This window comes from Aulostomus chinensis, chromosome 16, assembly GCF_037954235.1.
Source record: "Aulostomus chinensis isolate RoL2024-O1b breed Wild chromosome 16, RoL_Achi_v1.0, whole genome shotgun sequence".
Lineage (NCBI taxonomy): Eukaryota > Metazoa > Chordata > Actinopteri > Syngnathiformes > Aulostomidae > Aulostomus > Aulostomus chinensis.
Genome location: NC_141335.1, coordinates 27,213,594 through 27,234,305, shown reverse-complemented (window position 1 = coordinate 27,234,305; position 20,712 = coordinate 27,213,594). Strand labels below are relative to the sequence as shown.

The 20,712-nt window shown below is 45.7% G+C and overlaps 1 protein-coding gene across 15 annotated transcripts in view; it reads right to left on the bottom strand.

The window, feature by feature from the left end:
* The window catches only part of LOC147248034 (neurexin-1a-like), a 286,884-nt gene that overhangs the window by 145,172 nt on the left and 121,000 nt on the right, over nucleotides 1–20,712 (bottom strand). For 13 of the 15 annotated variants that reach the window (XR_015109327.1, XM_086179713.1, XM_086179714.1 and 10 more), the window contains 7 exons: nucleotides 16,873–17,076; nucleotides 15,009–15,035; nucleotides 8,635–8,757; nucleotides 7,682–8,063; nucleotides 6,125–6,315; nucleotides 5,078–5,251; nucleotides 254–373 (listed from right to left, as the gene is read on the bottom strand). Coding sequence is in view for 14 of the 15 variants with exons in the window: in XM_086179713.1 (XP_086035839.1) it covers nucleotides 254–373; nucleotides 5,078–5,251; nucleotides 6,125–6,315; nucleotides 7,682–8,063; nucleotides 8,635–8,757; nucleotides 15,009–15,035; nucleotides 16,873–17,076 (1,221 nt within the window). In the remaining variant the exon portion in view is untranslated. The remainder of the gene's footprint in view (nucleotides 1–253; nucleotides 374–5,077; nucleotides 5,252–6,124; nucleotides 6,316–7,681; nucleotides 8,064–8,634; nucleotides 8,758–15,008; nucleotides 15,036–16,872; nucleotides 17,077–20,712) is intronic. The other 2 variants (XM_086179708.1, XM_086179715.1) reach the window with 1 other exon arrangement.

The window sequence follows — 20,712 nt, the reverse complement described above, 5'->3', positions numbered from 1 at the left end:
TGACAAACGTAAATAAATAGTCAGGGAAATGAGGCATGTTGTGAATGTGCGGTTGATGGCAACACATTCAACCAGCTGAACGGCTGGGATGAACGAAGCCTTTCAATCAAGTAAAAGGAGCCTTCATCTGGTCGTGGAGGGGCCACTCAAGTCTACAAAAACGCATGTACTAGCACTTGTGTGTCCTGGTCGAGCGGTAATACCACAAAAAAACCCACTAAAGTTATTTGAGGAGTTAAAAGCTTTTCCTTACCGTCATTACATAGTGGTCCACCGAACGTAGTCATGCTGCAGTCACAGCTGAAGCCCTCCCACTGCTGGAGACACACCCCCTGGTTGGCACATGAGTCCTCCTGGCAGGTCGTACTGGGACCTGAACAACAGACAGTCAGCAACCGGGTCAGCAGGCACGTTCACTCCATGCCAGCAGTCAAATTATATGTCACAACAAACTTCCAAACAGCCTTCTGCATTCGCACTGGCACAGAAACGCTGCACTAACACACGAGCAGGATATTTGCAGTTCTTTCCACAAACACTGCGAAAAATGTCTGGATTGTCAACAGCCTGACAGACTGAACTCGCCATGAGTGTTCACCTGACAGACATGGACAAATACTGCATGACAACAAATACTGCATAACCAAATGTTTAGAGTTTCTCCTCAGTCGATGTGAGGGTCTGAGGGCAGAGGATGTTGTTATGATGCCATGTGAAGCCCTTTGAAACTGTTGGTGAAAACAGGCTCTACAAATAAAATTGCCTTGCCTTGCCAAATGCATGAAGTATTCTAGTTTTCATGCTCCCACTGAACTAGTCAGTAGTTATTAACTCATTTTAGATATTTGACAAGAAGAAGGCAGAAACCAGCAGCTCCATCTGCATGCAAACCACTGCCTGGGCCCTGCAATCCACATTTCCCCTCCCTCTCTTTCCTTGTGGAAACTGTTTGAGCGATCAATTTAAAATTTGTTGCATTTGCACCAGTACGTGGTCAAGCTTTGGTGTTGCTGTGCTGATATGCAGGGTCACCATTTTACGTTTCAAATGTAGTCTTGTCTTTCAAACGCTTGTCCCTTACTTCAGTACCACAGTGTTCAACAATTCGTCCTTGGTGCATCTCTCCATTAACTCTTCAGCTAAAGTCATTTCCACTCACCGACCCAAAGTAGAGGACAGTCAAACGTGGATGATCCAACCTTAAATCTAAAACAGGCTCAAAAAATGGTGGTCATCTTCCCAACTATCTGAGCCATTCCATCTGCCTTCCCCTGCCAGCGACCCTCCAGTAGCCACTCAGGCGTTCCGAGCTGAAGCATTCCACGAGTCAGCCCTGAACAGGACCCACGTCTAAACAGCGGGAAACATTGCCAAAACATATAATGCATAAAAATGACTGGCAGTTACAAAACAAAATGTGCTGAAGAAAACTCTCCAACAGCAGGACAAATATCAGGGAGAGTCCCCATCGGAAGCGACCGGATATTTCATTTTACTATCAAGAGTGATGAAAACGTCCCAGTCATCCCTCACAGGGGTTGGACCTCAGTCATCAACAGAAGCCAAACCACGAGCCCTGGCTTTGTCGTAACGCTGCTCAGAGTCCGAATGGAGGACAGGAGACCACATGAGTTCAATTACTGAACCAAAGATGAATTGAACAGAATCAGGAGCGATCGACAAGAATGAGCATGGAGAACTTGGAGTGGTTAACCCTGCACGTCATTTGATTTTTGCCTTCCACTACAGATGGAAACAGAAATGTTCCTTTTTATTTAAGAGGATAAAAAGATGTGTACGTAACACAGTATCAATGGGTTGGCGCAGTACCTGGTGGGTGTTATTCGGGAGGTGTCTAGGTTCTGCACAGGTGATTGAGAAGGCGTGTCAGGTGGAGGTGCTGCACCTGGAGCTCCTCCATCTCAGGGCTCCTCCTCCTGTATAAAATGGCTGCTCAGTCTTCTCTCTCTCTCTCTCTCTCTCTCTCTCCCATCCAGCAGGCAGGGTTTTGTTTGGGTGGATTACTTTGACTCACTCCACTACATTTACGCTCTCACACACTCCACGCCACTGATGACGCCGACCTACACACGTCACTCTACTGGTGGCACAGTTCCTCATTTTGGTCTCTGGATTCGTTGATGAAGCGGTGCGGTGTCCCAGCCTCCGTCTGTCCTCTGACCAGCGTCATGACAGTGTGTCTCCATCCTTGTGATTAATGCTTCTATTGTCTGTCAGTCAACAGACAGGAAGTTGCTCAGAGTGTCAGCTGACATCTAAGTTATTCTTGCTACCTTCACATCAATGCTGTTATTTTTTCAGTTTTCGGATGACCACTTCTGTGACATCACAAACCCACACAGCGCCTGCTGTGATGTCACACTTTGATTGGTTCTAATTTTGATTAACCTTCTTCTTTACTCTTGTCTGTGCTGTTCTGGTGCTTCAGCTGTTGAATACTACGGCGCCTCCAAGTGGCCAAAGCAGGAGAAACACAGATGGCCTCTCATGCTGCAAGCGCCTTTGAGTCTTGATGTGGGCCTGAACAAAGCCACTGAACTCAGGTGAGCACTGCTCTCTCTGCTCAGGACAGCTTCGTTTTGGTAGAAGATTCCTGTTCCGACTGTTCTGTATTAAACGCAGTCAACCACTGTTGCTAATGTTTATTCCTCTATTTTTGATGCTATGTTTGAGTTGAGAAAATCACAAAATTAACGCTAATTTTCATTTTTCTTGATATTGCAATTTTGTTACCATGTTAATTGTATCACAACTGAAATATTGAACACAATAATAACAATGTGGCTTCTTCACCAAATCAAGTGACACGCAATATCAAACTCATACAAATATATTTTCTGTCTCTGGAGCTCTGCAGAATTCGCCAGGATCTCAACATCAGGGCTCTATTTCATATTGAAGCACCAACGATGGGGTTCGTCTTTGGTAGCTGTAGCAACTGATTCAAAGTTTGCTTGCTGCTTCGTCAAAGCTGAAATGTAAAATGCAATTTTTGATGTTGAACGTGACATAATTTAGCATGATGAGACGTCCCTGTTTAAAACCTTCGGGATTGAGACACATGCATTTTCAAGAGGACCCATATTTGTGGTGTTATCTGATTAAAATTGAAGATAAGAAAAACCATTTGCTCTCTCTCACTCTCTCTCTCTGTCTCTCTCTCACACACACACACTCATTGATCGTGTTTGCAGGGTTTCTCAGGTAGCTGCTGACACAGTTACAGCTTGGTGTGTTCGTCATCCATCCATCGTCATCTTCTGCTTATTCCTACATATTAAGGGTCGTGGGTGGAGCCTATCCCAGCGTCAACAGGCGAGAGGCGGGGTTCACCCTGGACAGGTCGCCAGTCCATCGCAGGGCCAACATACAGAGACGAACAACCATTCACACTCACAGTCACACCTATGGTCAATTTAGAGAATCAATCAGCCTCGTCCCCAAATTGATGTCTTTGGACTGTGGAGGAAGCTGGAGTACCAGAGAGAACCCAGCAGGAACAGGGAGAACATGGAGACTCACCCAGAAAGACCCCGTGCCCGAGCCGGGACTCGAACCCGGAACCTTCTTGCTGTGAGGCCACAGTGCTGACCACTGCACCACCGTGCAGCCCCGTGTGTTCGTCATGATAATAATAATAATAATTTGTATTATGGTTGACTTGAGACAGACTACCACTGTGAAAAGATGAAATATGAAATAACAGTAAGAAATTCCATTTAATCACTGAGAAAGACTGAAGTTTGACTTGTGAATAAAAAACTGAAATTCATGCAGCTTTCATCTTGTGAGTATTGTAGGACATAAACCATGAGAAACCACAACGTGGCTCATAGGTTAATGGAGGAAACCTTCGAGATGAGAACCAAAGTTTTGTCCAATAAGAGCAACATGAGAGTGGGAGTGGAATGGGAGCCCATGGAGGTTCACTGGGCAGTCCCCTGGGGGGCGCTGGAGAGGTGGGGGGCATTGCAGATGCAGAGAGGTGTGTGTGTGGGTGGGGGGGTATCAAACACACAAAGCTAATATCTACCTTGAAAATTAGCTTTCATCAATGAAACTTTTGTTGGCACGGCAACAGGAAGGAAGAGGAAAGTATAGCAGCTGTTAGTGGAGCAGCGAGATGTCAGACATAGAAGAAGAGAAGTAGAGATCAGTGCAGCCCGCCATGACCCCCCTCCCCCCCGCGCCCCCCGCCACCGAAATATTCGAATGAATGAATGTGTGTTAGCCACGACGCTCAGTCTGACAGTCTGAGATCCTCCCAGCTGTAACTGTGTCAGCAGCTACCTGAGAACCCTGTAAACACAATCAATGAGGGTGTGTGTGTGTGTGAGAGAGAGAGAGAGAGCGAGAGAGAGAGAGAAAGAGAGAGAGAAAGAGAGAGAGATTCATTCTGTGCGGCACAAAATGAAGGTGGTGAATTGTATTACGTTTGTTATAACCTCAATAGAAGGAATTCAACTGGAGGAGCGGCGCTGCGGCGTGAGTCAGATACTGTCTGTGGTTGTGGGCCACACATTAGACTGAGCAAATGATATTCCTGCATGCAACAAAGGCTTCATACATAATTCAAAATGATTGCTTCTGGCAACTCTCAGATCCAGAAGCATGCATGGAGCAAAACAGAATGGGGATCAAATGGGAAATAACACTTGCAGTACAATTATGGTCCAGCGAATAATCAGATGACGGCCGAGTGGCAACAGGGTGATGGTCTGTGGAGGAGCTCAACGCGACCAACACATACACTTTTAGGGTGTTGAATTACGGGCCACAGCTTGGCAGTGTGGATGCCTTAGTGGGCGGGTTCAACTTGCGTAAACATGTGTGTGTTTGTGTGTCATCTCCACATATTTTGTGCTACTGTGGGGAAAAGAGATCTTAGGGCAATGAGAAAGACCCTCAGCCTTTATTGGCTGAAAAAGAGAGTTTGTCCTGGAAGAACTCATCCAACAATCACCAAACCGGTGACACAAATCCATCCTGATGCTCAGTGAGGACAAAGGACATCTGGAGGCAGCAGTGTCTCACAGTGAGCTGGCAGACGTCTCACCTTCACATCCTCTCTCGATCTGTCCCACACAGTCCAGAGCGTCAGACATCAGGTCGGGGAGCCGCCCGTTCAGATCCACTGAGGCCAGGCAACCTTGGAATCCCTCCTTAGCATGCACCAGTTTGGGCAGCTCCTTGTACATCTCTTTGGCCACTCCACCAATGTACAGGTTACCTGTGCAGAGATGAATAGCAATACTGACCCCTGGTGGACACAGAGAGGTGGTACCTCACATGCTGAATCATTGTATATGGCGCATGGTTTCTGACAGCTTCAGTCAAAAGTGGGTTTTCTTCTCGTTCCCTCAGGTGAGTGTTGATCCCTGAGTGGGAGGATGATGAAGCTGACAGAACTTTTCACATTCATGAGTGGAGCTGTGAATCGTGTCTGTGCTCAGAACATCTGATGTGAAGTGTGTAAGAGTTTAATGAGTCCAGCAGTGACATGTGACATAACAAATACTTGCATCATCGAGAAGATTTAACGAGGAAGAAGAAAAGTAGGTGGCCTTTCCATGTGACGGTCATAATTCTTTTTGCGCACCACGATGGCAGACACGGTGACGGTCTGACACGGTGGCTCAGTGAGTTGCAGGCATTAATACGAGTGGGGAGGAGCATTGAGACCTACGCTGACAGACCTCCAGCTCGTTCAGTGCTCACACATTCTATGTAGAAAGGGTGCACGTATCATCTGCTGTGTCATATGTCTTTAATGGTCTTTAATTATAACAAAATGCGGGGACCAGCGTCATTTTAAACCTCAGACCAACGATCTCCATCTCTGATGGACGTCACAGCTCAACTCACACTCAAATCTGGAGTCCTGAGCTCATTTCTATTCAAGGTACCTCCATGTTTTTGACAGGAATAGATTCTGTCTGACCTCCCCATCACACACACACAGACACACACAGACACACAGACACACAGACACACACACACACACACACTATGGGGCTGGAGGGTGTCTCAGTACTGGATGGCGAGAGCAGGCTATCTCCTACAATATTTATCGCCAAAGCGACGCGCCATGGTAGCTACCTACCCTTCAGGTCCAGGTTCTTGGCTCCTGTGGTGATCTGTGTGGTGATCTTGGTGTCAATTTTGACTGTGTGGAGGTTGTTGGTGTCCCTGGAGATGATGACGTTGTGCCAGTGGTTGTCATTCAGAGGCTTATTGGAGTTGCCTTTGATCAGGTGGGCGCCGTTTCCCAGGTCGGACACATAGTGCAGGTACCTGGAATCAGCCACGGAACGACAGCAGTCAACACAGGCTAGTTCCGGTAGTCAAGTCATGTCGCATTTACTTTCACATTATTTGCCACCAGTCTTGATTTAGCAGAAAACATCAGATCAACAAACAAAGACGTCGCAGTTTATCGACCCTTTCGACGCATAGAAGTTCCTGTTTGTTCTGCAGCTCGTAGAGTCTCAGGAGCTGCAGCTGCATGATCCACTGAACAAAGCTTCTGGGCTGAGCTGAACAAATTAGTCTTTAATTCATTGGTTTATGGGCAGTTTATGATTTGCATGCCCATTTTAATTAAAATGTAGGACTTTAATGTTGTGCAGACTGAATAATACCTATAACTTCAGGCATGACTTAAAAGAAGGTCATTCTATAGCTGCGTTCTAGCAATAAGAAATCCTCGTTGAGTTGATTCCCTTTTATGTCGGCTATTTGTTATGGCTTCATGGAGATGAAGAAGAGCAGTAATAGCCAGAAGCTCTCCGCAAATATTCTGCTTTAGAGGTGATAAGAAAAGAATTGGAATTCTCCAAGTCAGAAGCATAAAAGCTGTCAAGAATTAAGTTCCTGGAACTGTCACACGGCACGAGGAGCTGCATTGTTCGAACCAAAACCCATCTGTAGGGTTTCCTGCCGTAAACAAACACCAAGCAGCTCAGTTTAAAGCTTGTCATGGTGTGTGAGAGTGAGTGTGTGTGAGTGTTGTTTGTGAGTTGTCTTGCATGTGTGTGTGCGTGTGTGTGTGCAACATGATTTCACAGTTTTAACCCCGTGCCCTCTGTTCATTGGTCATTCATGTCATTTCTCTCTTCAAATGTGCCAAATAAATGGAAAACACCGTTGGACCGTTCTCGTCTTCCTCTTCCTGCACTGAGGGGCCGGTTTTGCTGTCTGATGTTCACCAGTCCCTCTTACCTATCAGAACCCATCGCACCCTCCGCACCTCCAGCTCCACCACTCCTCTACAGCCTCACTACAGACCGGTCACCACGGGAGGTCGGGCCGTCAGCTCGCCGCTCCTCCATTGACTCCTGTAAGTCTCTCCTCATGACCCACACTTTTAAAATCGCCTCCAAGGACTTGCTATGATTTTTCTTAGCTCTTTTCTTTTTCCCCTTCTTTATTGTGAAGTGCATTGGGTCCTAGAAATGTGCTATACAAGATTGATTTATTGAAAGGGTTATTATTATTATTATTATTGTCCCACCCCATCCATCACGACTCTGGTGATGCATGGGGAGTCGAGGACATCTGCTGTTCCACATTTGGGTGACAGCGGCACTCGTGCTCTATCACAGCGCTGCCTTTCTTCACGCCTTTTCTCCACAGTTTACCTAAACACTCGTCCGCTCACCCTTTGACCAGCTCCACCACGATGAAGTCATTTCCATCCCCGCTGTTATAGAGGATCAGGCCATCTGAGGACGTGGTTTTGAACTGGAAGAAGAGGTGCATGGAGTAGTAGGCCTGCAGCGTGGTCAGCGTCACGTAGCTGGAGCGTGACTTGAAGGTGACGGGATCAGCAATGATGTTCTTGAAGCCGATCATGGCGTTGAGCTCACAGTAGTCGATGTCCCCATTTTTACACAGGTCGATGTAGGCCATGCCATTGAAGGAGAGACTCTGGAGGTGGCCGATGAAGTTGGACGGCACCATGGACATGAATCGCTTCTCCGTCACGATGCCCGTCTCAATGTTATGGAACTCCAGTTGGGTGTGGTCACCCGCCATTTGACCTTTGATCAGCAGGAGTGGGGTGGGGGGTCAATAATTACCTTCTTAATATGACAGAAACACCGTTTAATAGTACCGCTACTCTTCATTACCTCTGCCAAGGAGGTCATGTGATCTCCAGCTGTTTGTTAGCAGGATGTTTCAAAAACTACTGATTTCGTCTGGTTTCAAGACAGGTAAGATCACAAGGAACTGGGGATAAAGGTTTGGAGGGGATCTGGACCACATTGTTGACCCTGAAGACTGTTGGAGGTCGTTGGCAGGACACAGATGTTACAGTGCTTTTGGGCAATTCATAAACAAATTTCCATCAAATCCCTTGAGTCCGTGTGACAGGTAGGCAGAAGAGCGCTTCTGCTCCTGACGTCTCTTCATCACATTCTACATCTGTGACAGACGGACTTTGAAGACACCATGTTCAAGTGCTGAATACATGTAGCCTCCTGGGCAGAGGTCTACTCCGACTACTACTACTACTACTACTACTACTACTAAATACCCCCCCAGCAGAGCGGTACCCTCAGTACTAGTACTCTACATCATCTGTGTTACAGGGATGGAGGAGTTCAGTACCTTCCACTGGCGGCAGATCATCTACGGTCAGTTTCAAACTCTTCCCCCTCCTGAACACACGCACCGTGTGCCACTCATTATCGTTCAGATTCTGACCAGCAAAAATAGTCTCCGGACCTTTGCCTGCAGAACAGTCCAAAGATGGGTTAACACACAAGACAGGCTGAAACATGGAGAGTTAGAGAGACATGAGAGGCTCAGCTGACTTCATGAAGGTTAGTTCAACACCATTAGAAAGAACACTGGCTTACACTGGCAGTTGAGAGGACCCGAGCATGGCTGCGTTAGGGTTACCAGCAGCTCTCACACTAACTGCTTTTACTGAATCAAAGAAACATAGCAAAGTAAATCTCTGTACAGCTGGTTGGATCATGTCTTTCACTTGTATCTCACCACTTGGTGGCAGCAGATAACCTTGAAAAAGCTGTAAGACGCAGCATGGCAGAGCTGAGCAACCCTCTCCATCTTGTTTACCTGCAACCTAGAGTCTCCCTCACGTGCACCACACTGAGGAAATACTGAGCAAACCGGCCAACTAGAGGCCACGTGCGTCTACCCACGCGGGTCGCGGCAGAGAGGCTCATGTCCCTGGAAGAGCAAGAAATACAGAATGTGATTTTCATCATCTCCCTTGAAAATGACGGGGCGTTTAGTTAAAGCAGATATCAGATCGCTGATACCGGTAACCCTGACAACTGGACACTGATTATTCAGCCACGTTGTGCTTTGATGGAGTCCATAAAAAGTCAAATTTAGTTGAATAAGATTAACATTAAAAACACTGCCAACCTTTGATTCAAGCCCTCAGTCAACCCTGAAAGCTGCGTTGTCATTGAGCGTGAACAGAATCAGCAGCACTGAATCGCAGAAATCCCCTGCAAGATGCACTCCTGCATCTACAAATTCCCATGTCTTTCCAATTGGGGCATCAAGCTTTTAATGCCACCCCTGAATCCCTACATGCGCAGCTGCTGGGCACCCGGAACCAGACGGGTGGCCGTATTTACCCCCCCAGGCTCTGGATACCTCTCCCGCTGTGGGGAGCCTTGCAGACGGGGGCCAGGTCCATTCTCCTCAACCCCTTTATGCCTATTTATTTCCCCCTTTTTTCTGCAGTCTTCAAAGTTCCGATGCAATGTGTATGCAAATGTGAGAGAGCCAAAGTACTGGGACACACGCCATCTCAGAGTCGCAGTTCTGCTTTGTAAGCACTAAACAGCAGGGCGGGATTGAAACCTGACGACTGGCGAGGGATTAAGGAGCGGAGATATGAAATAATGGGATGGAGTCAGACTTGAAAGTATACTTGATCTTTGCCTTCCCTCATCCTGTCCTTGCTGCTCTCCAAGGAGGGAAGAAAGCAAAGTGGAAAAGAGGTCATTGGTATTGACAGCACACTTCTCCCCACCGCCGAGCCTTGGTTTGGGCTCATAGCCACCGGCTGTAGGACAGACATGGACAGCCTTTAGTCCAGCCATGTCTCTGGCCCTCACTGATGGCGCTCTAGCTGCAGTGATGGATCCGCTATGATCCCTTCCTGCCTCATTGACTTCAAGCCCCAGGGACCAGTGTAGCACGGGGCAGCAAGAGAAGATGTGATTATCCAGTCAATCAACTCTGGCTGGCTGGATGACAAGCCAGACACCGGCGGTGCCGGCCGGCCGGCCCGCTGGGCTGCTCCTGCTGGATTACTGTCACAGCTCACACCAAAGCCAGAGCGTTGGCCTCAAAACTCATTTTGAAAATGTTGAAACCAGCAGAGGTTTAAGTGGCGTTAATAAATGTAACCTTCCCGACGAATGTGCTGCTCCAGGTGAAAACGCCTCCAAGGAGGGTCTCAGTTCCTCTGTGCGTCTGCAGCCAGACGTGGATCAGGACAGCAGCCCGAGCCGAGAAACAGCCGGACCTCTTTAACAGACCTGTTTTTGTGATGTTGGGTTTGTTTGAGGTGAGTTCTGTGCTCTGTTACAGGCTGAGAACACGTCAGGGGAACAGCTTGGTGTAAGTGCACCCCCACCCACTGTTGGCAGCAGCCAACATCTTCGCCTCTTCAGTAAAGAAACTCGGTGCAGCCACCAAGAGCTTCACCCCACACGCTGGAAGACATCAAGACCCAGAGGTGATTACTCCAAATAATATGATCGACATTTGATGATGAACGTTTAATGCTTAAAAATGCTGTCAAACATTATAATGTGAGAATCATATTTAAATCCCCTTCATCAATAAAACCTGACAAGAATGTGAGCAAACACACAGGTGTTGTCAGTCCACCGGTCAGCCACACCCCTGTTGTAGCTGGTGCTGATGCAGCGGTTCCTGGGAGGGTCCACGCATGGGCAGGACTTTGGAGCATTTCGTTTCATCATTCCCTGTATAACAGGAAAGTCACAAAATCTGCTCAAAAAAATTCAGTCTTTGTTTCAGACTATTTTAAACTCACAAGCACAAAAGAGAGAGCAACTAAACTGTCGTGCTCGACGCTCCGAGGAAGATCTGGTCGCCGCGTTTCCATTGAGTCTGGACTTGAATCATTTTTTGTATTTAGCTGGAGAAAGTAGGTGATTTTTAATCCAGCATGTCAGACACCCGTGTGCTCATAGGACGACCCGATCAAGACAAACACAATCATCAATGAGTGGAATGACAACGCTTTGTTTGTCTGGATCCTACAATCCACCGCCATCCCGTCAAAGCTGTGAAACAAAGACAAACGTGTCAATATCGCGCATGTCTGCGCTAACACACCTAGCTTCAATCCCCCTCCTCATCTATCATTTCCAACATGCACAAGGGAGCAACATCCATATTGAAGATGCTCTTGCAGCTCTCCCACACCAAATACGTCAGATATGAAAGATTCATGTGTGGATACGATCGGTTGTAAGAGAAAAACGGCTGCTCTAAAAGGTCATGGCAGACTAATCACATAAAGTTGCTCCCTCACGCTAACACGACGCCACTGTAAATCCTAATTATGTTCCAGTTCAAGCTAATGAATCATACAGAAGCAGAAAGGCATATGAGATATTTTTACTTTGCAGTCATTCAGGGCCTGTTAGCAGTGTTTAAGTGGAAGTGGCAGTGTTTTCTCCAGACAGCTCTGGGCAGCCCCGGGGAGCCGGGGCCCTAATTGACAGTGATGTGTTCTTTGAATCGCTGCTGAAACTCCTCGTCCACTGAGCTGACCAGAGCTGCAGCGCCTGACAAGACACATTAATTAACACAGGAAAAAAAGGGGGACAAAAATAACAATGCAGGGAAATAATCATCATTAAACGCCAACTCTCAGTGAGTGCGAATGCAGTGGTAACAGCTCTTTCCAAGAACTTCATTTAAACATTTTGTTCTGACACATTTGGGTCTGGATCCTTTAAAGGAGGACCTGCTGCTCCTCCTTGCTGCCTCCATTTTACCTGATATTTCTTCTATTTACTTCAACATTTACAATCACTCTTCTAGTAGAAGAAGGAATTCATTTTTACGGTATATCATATATAATTCATAGCACCATGCGCAATGTTTGTCCACATTATACACACGATTATTGTCTTTTCATTTTAAAGTAATACTTTAAACCGAAAAGTGTATTTTGCCTTTCAGGTTCTAAACTATCAATATGTCCGCCAGAGTACCTTTGTTCTGTGGAGGTTTGGTTCACACCAAAGAAAGAAGAGTGATGATGATGCTGACATCACGAAACTTGCTAACATGTTTCTCCCTCCTGCTTCACTTCTTATCGTCTCCAGAATGCAGGAAGATCCAGCCAAACACACTTGTTTGAAGCTAATGGAAGCTGAGGCTAACAGCCAAACTCTCCAGGTCGTCTGATGTAATCCAGGTCTCCTTGATCCAGAAACAGGAGCAGGGATCCACTAACACTTGGACTTGAGACTAGAACTTCCTCAATAAAACCAAACCATTACAAACTGTACTTTCCAGGTGAAGTATCACTTTAAAGATGCAGTTTTTTGAGCAAATTCACATCTTATTATACCAATCGCCCTTTGCCTACCATGAGTACCAGTCTTCATGACGACAAGCCAGAGTGGACATCTTAAATAAAGCGGTCCAACGTGTTAAGTATCAGAATGAGAGCAACGTTGGGGGGGCTCACAGGTAATGAACCATGATGACCTTCTGAGGCACTGGATCAGGGAACTGAAGCGCGAGCGTTTTATTTACATACACAAACAACAAGCAGTGTGAACGCAGCTATTTAGCATTTAGAAAGGTGTTAAGGAAGGCTGGCTCACACAAGCCTGTCTAGAGGTCACGGCACAAGAGTGTGTGTGAATGTGGAAATGAGTGTGTGTGTGTGTGGGGGGGGGGGAGGTTTTGAACGTCACATCAGCCAATGACCTTCGAGTCCTGCACTCCAAACACAGAGACATCTTGCAGTGCAGCGTTCCACACCTGCTCCACACGAGGGCAAAGGTACGGCGACGGTTTGATGCCAACCGATGTTTTCTGAGGTTTGTAGGGACGCACCATACTCTCAACACACACACACACACACACACACACACACACACACACACACACACACACACACACACACACACACACACACTCTCGCCTGCCATGAACTATTCTCAGCCCCTCCCTCCCCCTCCCTCCTCCTGCTCTGTGAGGCAGTTTAATGAGAATAATAAAATCACACTCTGTATTTCCTCCCCTCCTTAAATGGCCTCATCTGTTTAAACACAGCGCCGCCTTCAGAGGAACTGCAGCGAGGCCAGGCCAGGACGCCACGTGTGTCTGTAATACCCGAGCACGCTCTTTGCGTCCCTTCAGCTTAATGGGAAACAAATCAACAGCCAACCTGATTATTGAGGTTTTCTTTCCACTGCCTTACAAGTGTGTGGACTGATGGATGTGCAGATGAGACACTTGGAGAGAGCGCGCGTGTACACGGACGTCAGTAATCCAAGATGGACCCGATGAGGGCGGAATAAACAGCGCGTTCTGACCATTGCAAAGGTCAATATCAGGATTAAGGATCTGATCTGACTCTCATGACTGACGTGTGGTGTCAGCATGTTTCCACCTTCGTCACATTGTGGAGTCCAATCAGGCTTCGCAGCATTTCTTACACATACAGTGACGACTGTCATGTGGGCGTGTCTTCAGTCAGTAGCCGGACGGTACGATGTATACAGGAAGATGGAACATCCATGTCCATCCACCCATCTTAGTTGAAATGTTGTCTGATTTACAATGAAGCCCTCGTTCGTTGGTGTAACTTCAAACCTGGGTGAGGGCGGGGCTATGACCAGGACTTGTGACATCACAGACAAAGCCAACCTTGAGCTGATATTCAGTATCTATAGTATATATATATATATATAGTATATATAGTATATATAGTATATATATACTATATATATACTATATATATAGTATGACGTGTCAGCTGAAGCTGAGAATGACGATCAGAGAAGCAGGAGACCACTGAGTCCAGAGTTTGATCATCTATTGTGTATTATTATCATTATTATTATTATTATTATCATTATCATTATTATTATTATTATTATTATCATTATTATTATTATTATTTTCATTATTATTATTGTCATTATCATTATTATTATTTTTTATTATTATTATTATTATTATTATCATTATTATTATTGTTATTATCATTATTATTATCATTATTATTGTTGTCATTATTATTTTTATTATTATTTTTTTATTATTATTATTATTATCATTATTATTATTGTTATTATCATTATTATTATCATTATTATTATTGTCATTATCATTATCATTATTATTATTGTTATTATCATTATTATTATCATTATTATTATTGTCATTATTATTTTTATTATCATTATCATTATTGTCATTATTATTATCATTATCATCAGCATTATTATTATTATCATTATTATAATCAGTATTATCATTATTATTATCATTATTATTATTGTCATTATCATTATTATTATTGTCATTATTATTATTATTATCATTATCATCAGCATTATTATTATTGTTATTATCATTATTATTATTGTCATTATTATTATCATTATTATTATTGTCATCATTATTATTAGTATTATTATTGTTATTATTATCATTATCATAATTATTATTGTCATTATTATTATTATTATTATCAATATTATCATTATTATTGTTATTATCATTATTATTGTTGTTGTTGTATTAAGCTCTTGACCTTGTGTGATGTCAGATATTCATCAGAATCTATCAATCAAGGCTGCTTGACATCTAGAAGAACATCTAGAAGAACATCTAGAAGAACATCTAGAAGAACATCTAGAAGAACATCTAGGAGCCAAACATGAGTGTCCAGAGAGAGAGAAGAAGAGGAAATGTGAGCAGTGACTTACTGGAGGTACAGTTAATCCTGACACAATCTAGATGGGGAAGAATAGATGAGAGATAAATTCATCTTTCAACGTTACAGCTGCAGACATCATCACAACACACAGTCCACCTGTCTGGGGACACACACATGGACGCTGTCCACCGTCTGAGGCCCTGAGCCGCGTCACACTCTGGTTCACACCCCAGTCCTCTGCCTAGATACCCCTGTGGAGGCCCTCCCTTTTACAGTGTTCATCTGTAAAGCCCCACTACACATACACATTATATGCACACTATACACACATTTCTTGGTCTCCATGACAGCATCGGACGGTGGTCAGGGTCAGGCAGGGCCAGTCGGGGGATTGAGATTCTTTACATCTGGTGCATTTGAGTGCTTCTGTCTGTACAGGACGCTCAGTCCTGTATTCATTCACCTTCATCGTCACATATTGTAAAAGCTCCATATCTGAACTAGGACTTCTTCTGAGGGCTCCATAAACAAAGCCAGCAGCGATGGATTAAGTATTTGTAGGTACTTTGCTGGTGTATTTTATTCTACCCCTCAGATGCTAACACTGCTAAATAACAGCGATCGTTCCTCTTCAGATTTACCGTTTACTATTCATAAGTCATCCTCTGAAGTACGGTGTACGATCACTACCCAGTATTATATAAAGCTTATTATATATTGATATATTATACTGCATCAATTATCCTACTACATAATGATATATTATGCTGCATCAATTATCCTACCACATCACGTTTATGTGGTTCCTTCCCTCTCTGCTCATGCAGAGATAGGTGACCCAGATCAGACCCCTCCCTCCCTCCCAGTTGGCCCTGCCTGTCATGTGTTGTCAACCACAGCAGAAAAGTGGTAGCAAACAGCCAGAGACCAACACTTGCCCAGCCTCACAGGGAACGCTCGGCTCTTTGAAGGAAGGACGAGGGAGACGGGCTTCAAGGGCTGATGGCTGGGAACCGACTCAAAAATGTGTCAAAGATAATTCAGAAGGAAAAGCAAACATGGTGACCTGTTGTGTTCATCCCAGGGCATCTTTGTGTAGATGCAGTGATCTGTCTTGTCAGCCCTGTCAGTGTGTGGCGCTGTCGTCCTCCATAGCAGATGACGTCCTGCTGCGTGACAGCAGACTGTCTGCTTTGTATGCAGCGCTAAACGACGCTGCTTAGGGAACCCATTTGTGCTTAGCCAGTGGAAAGGAGAAATAGATGGCTATCATTTGTGTGCTACTGCTCTGTTTGTGAGATATCAAACTTTCACAGGCATCATTGGATTCTCCTGATCAAATACATAAATTTGTCTTCACACACAAGAATGTCTTTAATTTTGCCCTGTCTTTTCTGTTGAGACGAAGGTGCATGCATGTGCTTGTGCGCTGTCATGCATCCGCCTCGAGTGACGAATGATTTTCAAACAGCATGAGAGCAGAGCAGTCACTGGCCACAGTTCAGGTCTGCATGCCCTTGTAGGTCAGTGCTGATCGCACAAACACACTTCATCTTCACGGGAGGACATGAGTGATAACCGAGTGTATTTGCAAATGAAACAGCAGTCCACAGGGAAGACTACACACACACGCACGGATGCTGGTGTGAGGCGAGCTGATGAGAGGGTGCCGAGCATTCCCTGCTGGCCGATGGCAGCTGTGTGCTCCACTGGCAGTGAGCAGAGAGCCGCAGACTCTTGCCATTGAAAGTTTTCACACCATCTCCTTCTATTCAGAAATGTGAATATCTAGCAGGGTACTGTGTGAGCTGTGTGCATGTGGCTATGTGCATTGGAATGAGTTGTCAAGCTTCATTTAGTTTCATTTGACACATGACTTTGCTGCTGCAGTCGGTGTCTGACCGAGGCGTTACCTAAATTGACAGTCAGGCGGACGCGGCCGCTCTCCAGCTCTAGCCGCAGCGTGTCTGCAGAGTCCCGAGAGGTGGTGGTGATGAGGATGCCGTAGGCTCGCTGGGACCGGAAACGCAGAGACACATCTTCGGCTTCAGTGTGCATCACCAGTGGCAGCTGGACCTTCATAAACTTGCTGCCATCGTAGCTGAGGATGGTTGCCTCTGCAGAGAAAGAGGAAGAGGAGGGGTCAGGAGCAGGGGGCTGTCGCTTCAGCTTCGTATCATGTTGTGGCTCTAATTTAACCATGTGGCTTTCAAGCTTCATGAAAGAAACACACAAAGTGCCAAAGGGATGAGGTATTTCTCTACCACAGCAGGAAGTTAGCACGTACTTGGACATGAACTTGAAGTATTCAGTTGTGTTTTTTATCTTTTGTTTTATGCCTTCCTGCCCATGGACTGCAGATGGAAATGATCTATTTAGCTATACTTTGAGTCAGGGCAACTTCTCTCATTTTTATGGAGATGAATGTCCTTTTACATGGTCCCTGAATAAATAAATCTAAACATATGACAGGAATGAGGTATTTTTGTAGTCAACAGGAAGTCAGCATCTCCATGGGTTCCCTCAACTAACAGCCAATGGGATTTTTCTTTGTGTGCTTCGGGGAGATACTTGTGGCTCTCAGACAGCAGGTCCATGCAACAATTAAAGTATTTAAATTTCTAAAATGGATCACCAGGGTTGATACAAAACTCACTGAGTGACCCAAAAATGACACGAACACAGACGCAGTGTGTCACCTAAGATGCAGCCAGTTTGCGTAAGCACTTGTCACCAGTGTTGCATTACAATGTGCCCTACAACTGCCAGCTGCCACATCTCCTGCATGCCACTTTAGGTGGCATCCTACATCTTAAAAGCCAGACTGATGCTGTGACAGGTGTGGGGAGAAGGAAGGTGTGCTAATGCAAACATCATGGTGTATCAATTAAGACCGACGAATCAAAAGAAGGAACTCCAGCCTACTAAAACAATACATGGGTTTTGTGGTGAAAAAGCATCCAGGTTTTTTATATCTACAACTGACAAATTGAAATTTATTATTGAAAAAATATCAACAGTGGCAGATTTGTATTTGTCAGTGGAGCTTGAATATTGATTGTCTGCTTTGGAGTACTGCTTTTACTGCGAGTCTGGAGGAACTCCGGGATTGTTTAACGCTGGCAGGAGTTTGTGGCAGCATTTCCGGGAGCGTAACTAAACCACAACCCAATAACAAAGCCATTAGGGCTTTTGCAGAGCTGAGACGATAGAAGCTGACTCGGAGGGAAGGGAGGTGGCGCGTTGTTGGCTGATAGGGTATCAATGCACACACACCACCTCATCATCGCTTCCTCGTCACACAGAGCCAATGTCACATCCATCCCCCGTGGCGACTCCGTCACATTCCTCACCCAAATCCAATTTCTCCACGCCCTCCTGGGGTGTGCAGCAGATGACAGGGGTGTGTGACAAACGAGGCCCCGCTGCTAAAATGTCTAGTTCCAAGCCGGCAGCTCTGGCAAGGAGCTGCAGTGGCTAGGACAAACACAGCCAGTCAGTTCCCAACACGCCTTCTGTTCTACTCCAGATGTTTCACTGAGCCACGTCAACATCTTCTCATGAGGAACCTTGTAGCAAATACAAATTAACAATCCATGCATTGGACAGATGATGGATGCACAGATTGATGGATGGATGGATGGATGGATGAATGGAAGGACAGATGGATGGATGGATGGATGGATGAATGGACAGATGGATGGATGGATGCACAGATTGATGGATGGACAGATGGATGGAAGGATGAATGGAAGGACAGATGGATGGATGATGATGCACAGATGGATGGATGCACAGATGGATGGATGGATGGATGGATGGATGGATGGACAGATGGATGGATGGATGGATGGATGGACAGATGGATGGATGGACAGATGGATGGATGGATGGATGGATGAATGGACAGATGGATGGATGGATGCACAGATGGATGGATGGACAGATGGATGGAAGGATGAATGGAAGGACAGATGGATGGATGGATGATGATGCACAGATGGATGGATGCATGGATGGATGGATGGATGGACAGATGGATGGATGGATGGATGGATGGACAGATGGATGGACAGATGGATGGATGGACAGATGGATGGATGGATGCACAGATGGATGGATGCACAGATGGATGGATGGATGGATGGATGGATGGACAGATGGATGGATGGATGCACAGATGGATGGATGCACAGATGGATGGATGGATGGATGCACAGATGGATGGATGCACAGATGGATGGATGGACAGATGTATGGATGGATGGAAGGACAGATGGATGGATGGATGGATGAATGGAGAGATGGATGGATGGAAGGACAGATGGACGGATGATGGATGCACAGATGGATGGATGATGGATGGATGAATGGAAGGACAGATGGATGGATGATGGATGGATGAATGGAAGGACAGATGGATGGATGATGGATGGATGAATGGAAGGACAGAATGATGGATGATGGATGCACAGATGGATGGACGGAAGGACAGATGGATGGAGGGATGGATGGATGGATGGATGGATGGATGAATGGAAAGACAGATGGACAGTTGGATAAATGGAAGGACAGATGGATGGATGGATGGATGGAGGGATGGATGAATGGAAGGACAGATGGATGGATGGATGGATGGATGGAGGGATGGATGAATGGAAGGACAGATGGATGGATGGATGGATGGATGGAGGGATGGATGGATGGATGGATGGATGGATGGATGGATGGAGGGATGGATGAATGGAAGGACAGATGGATGGATGGATGGATGGATGGAGGGATGGATGGATGGATGGATGGATGGATGGAGGGATGGATGGATGGATGGATGGATGGAGGGATGGATGGATGGATGGATGGAGGGATGGATGGATGGATGGATGGATGGATAGATGGATGGATGGATGGAGGGATGGATGGATGGATGGATGGATGGATGGATGGATGGATGGATGGATGGAGGGATGGATGGATGGATGGATGGATGGATGGATGGATGGAGGGATGGATGGAAAGTGTAATCAGCAGCAAAATGTATTAAAAGCTTTATGTTTGAATCTTATTATTAATTTGCACCTGCCTGAAGGGGGAGTTGCCCCCCTCCCCCCTCGGCAGTGGGACAAATCAGATTTTTCATTTGCCATAAAACATCTGCCAGAGGCGTTTGGAGAATGTATGTTCAACATCCATAACAAACAAGAAGAAATGGCTCAGAGAGATCATAAATAATTCACTTGCGCTCGTGTCCTCCTCGCCGCAGCCTTCTCTTAGCGCACACAGTCCAGGATGTAAACTCACTCCCCATTAAATATGTGAAAATATTCTGCCAGCTGAGAGGATTTCTGGAGACGGGAAGCAGCTCAGCGTGTGCAGAGAAAAACCGCTGGCCAACCCTCCAATGACCATGCAGCAACTTCATTAGTGCTGCAAGACGAGAGCGAAGCCTCATGGACTGACGCCTGCGGCAGCTGCATCCCCGCCAGAGCCAAGACAGCAGCCCTCAGGGACAATTACAGGAAAATGACTATTGGTTCTTATGAGTGACACGTTCATTGTCAGCCTTTCATTATGCGATGACATTCTCTTAGCAAGAGCTCTTTCAGAAATTCCACATCAAAAGGCAGACTTCTTCTGGCAAAGAACAAAAAACTCCTATAGGTTTCAGAACGTACACAATTCCTCCGCACACGGTTAGAAACCGTCACTCTGACTCAACGGCCATGAGACGGATGGAAGATTAAGTTTGTTTA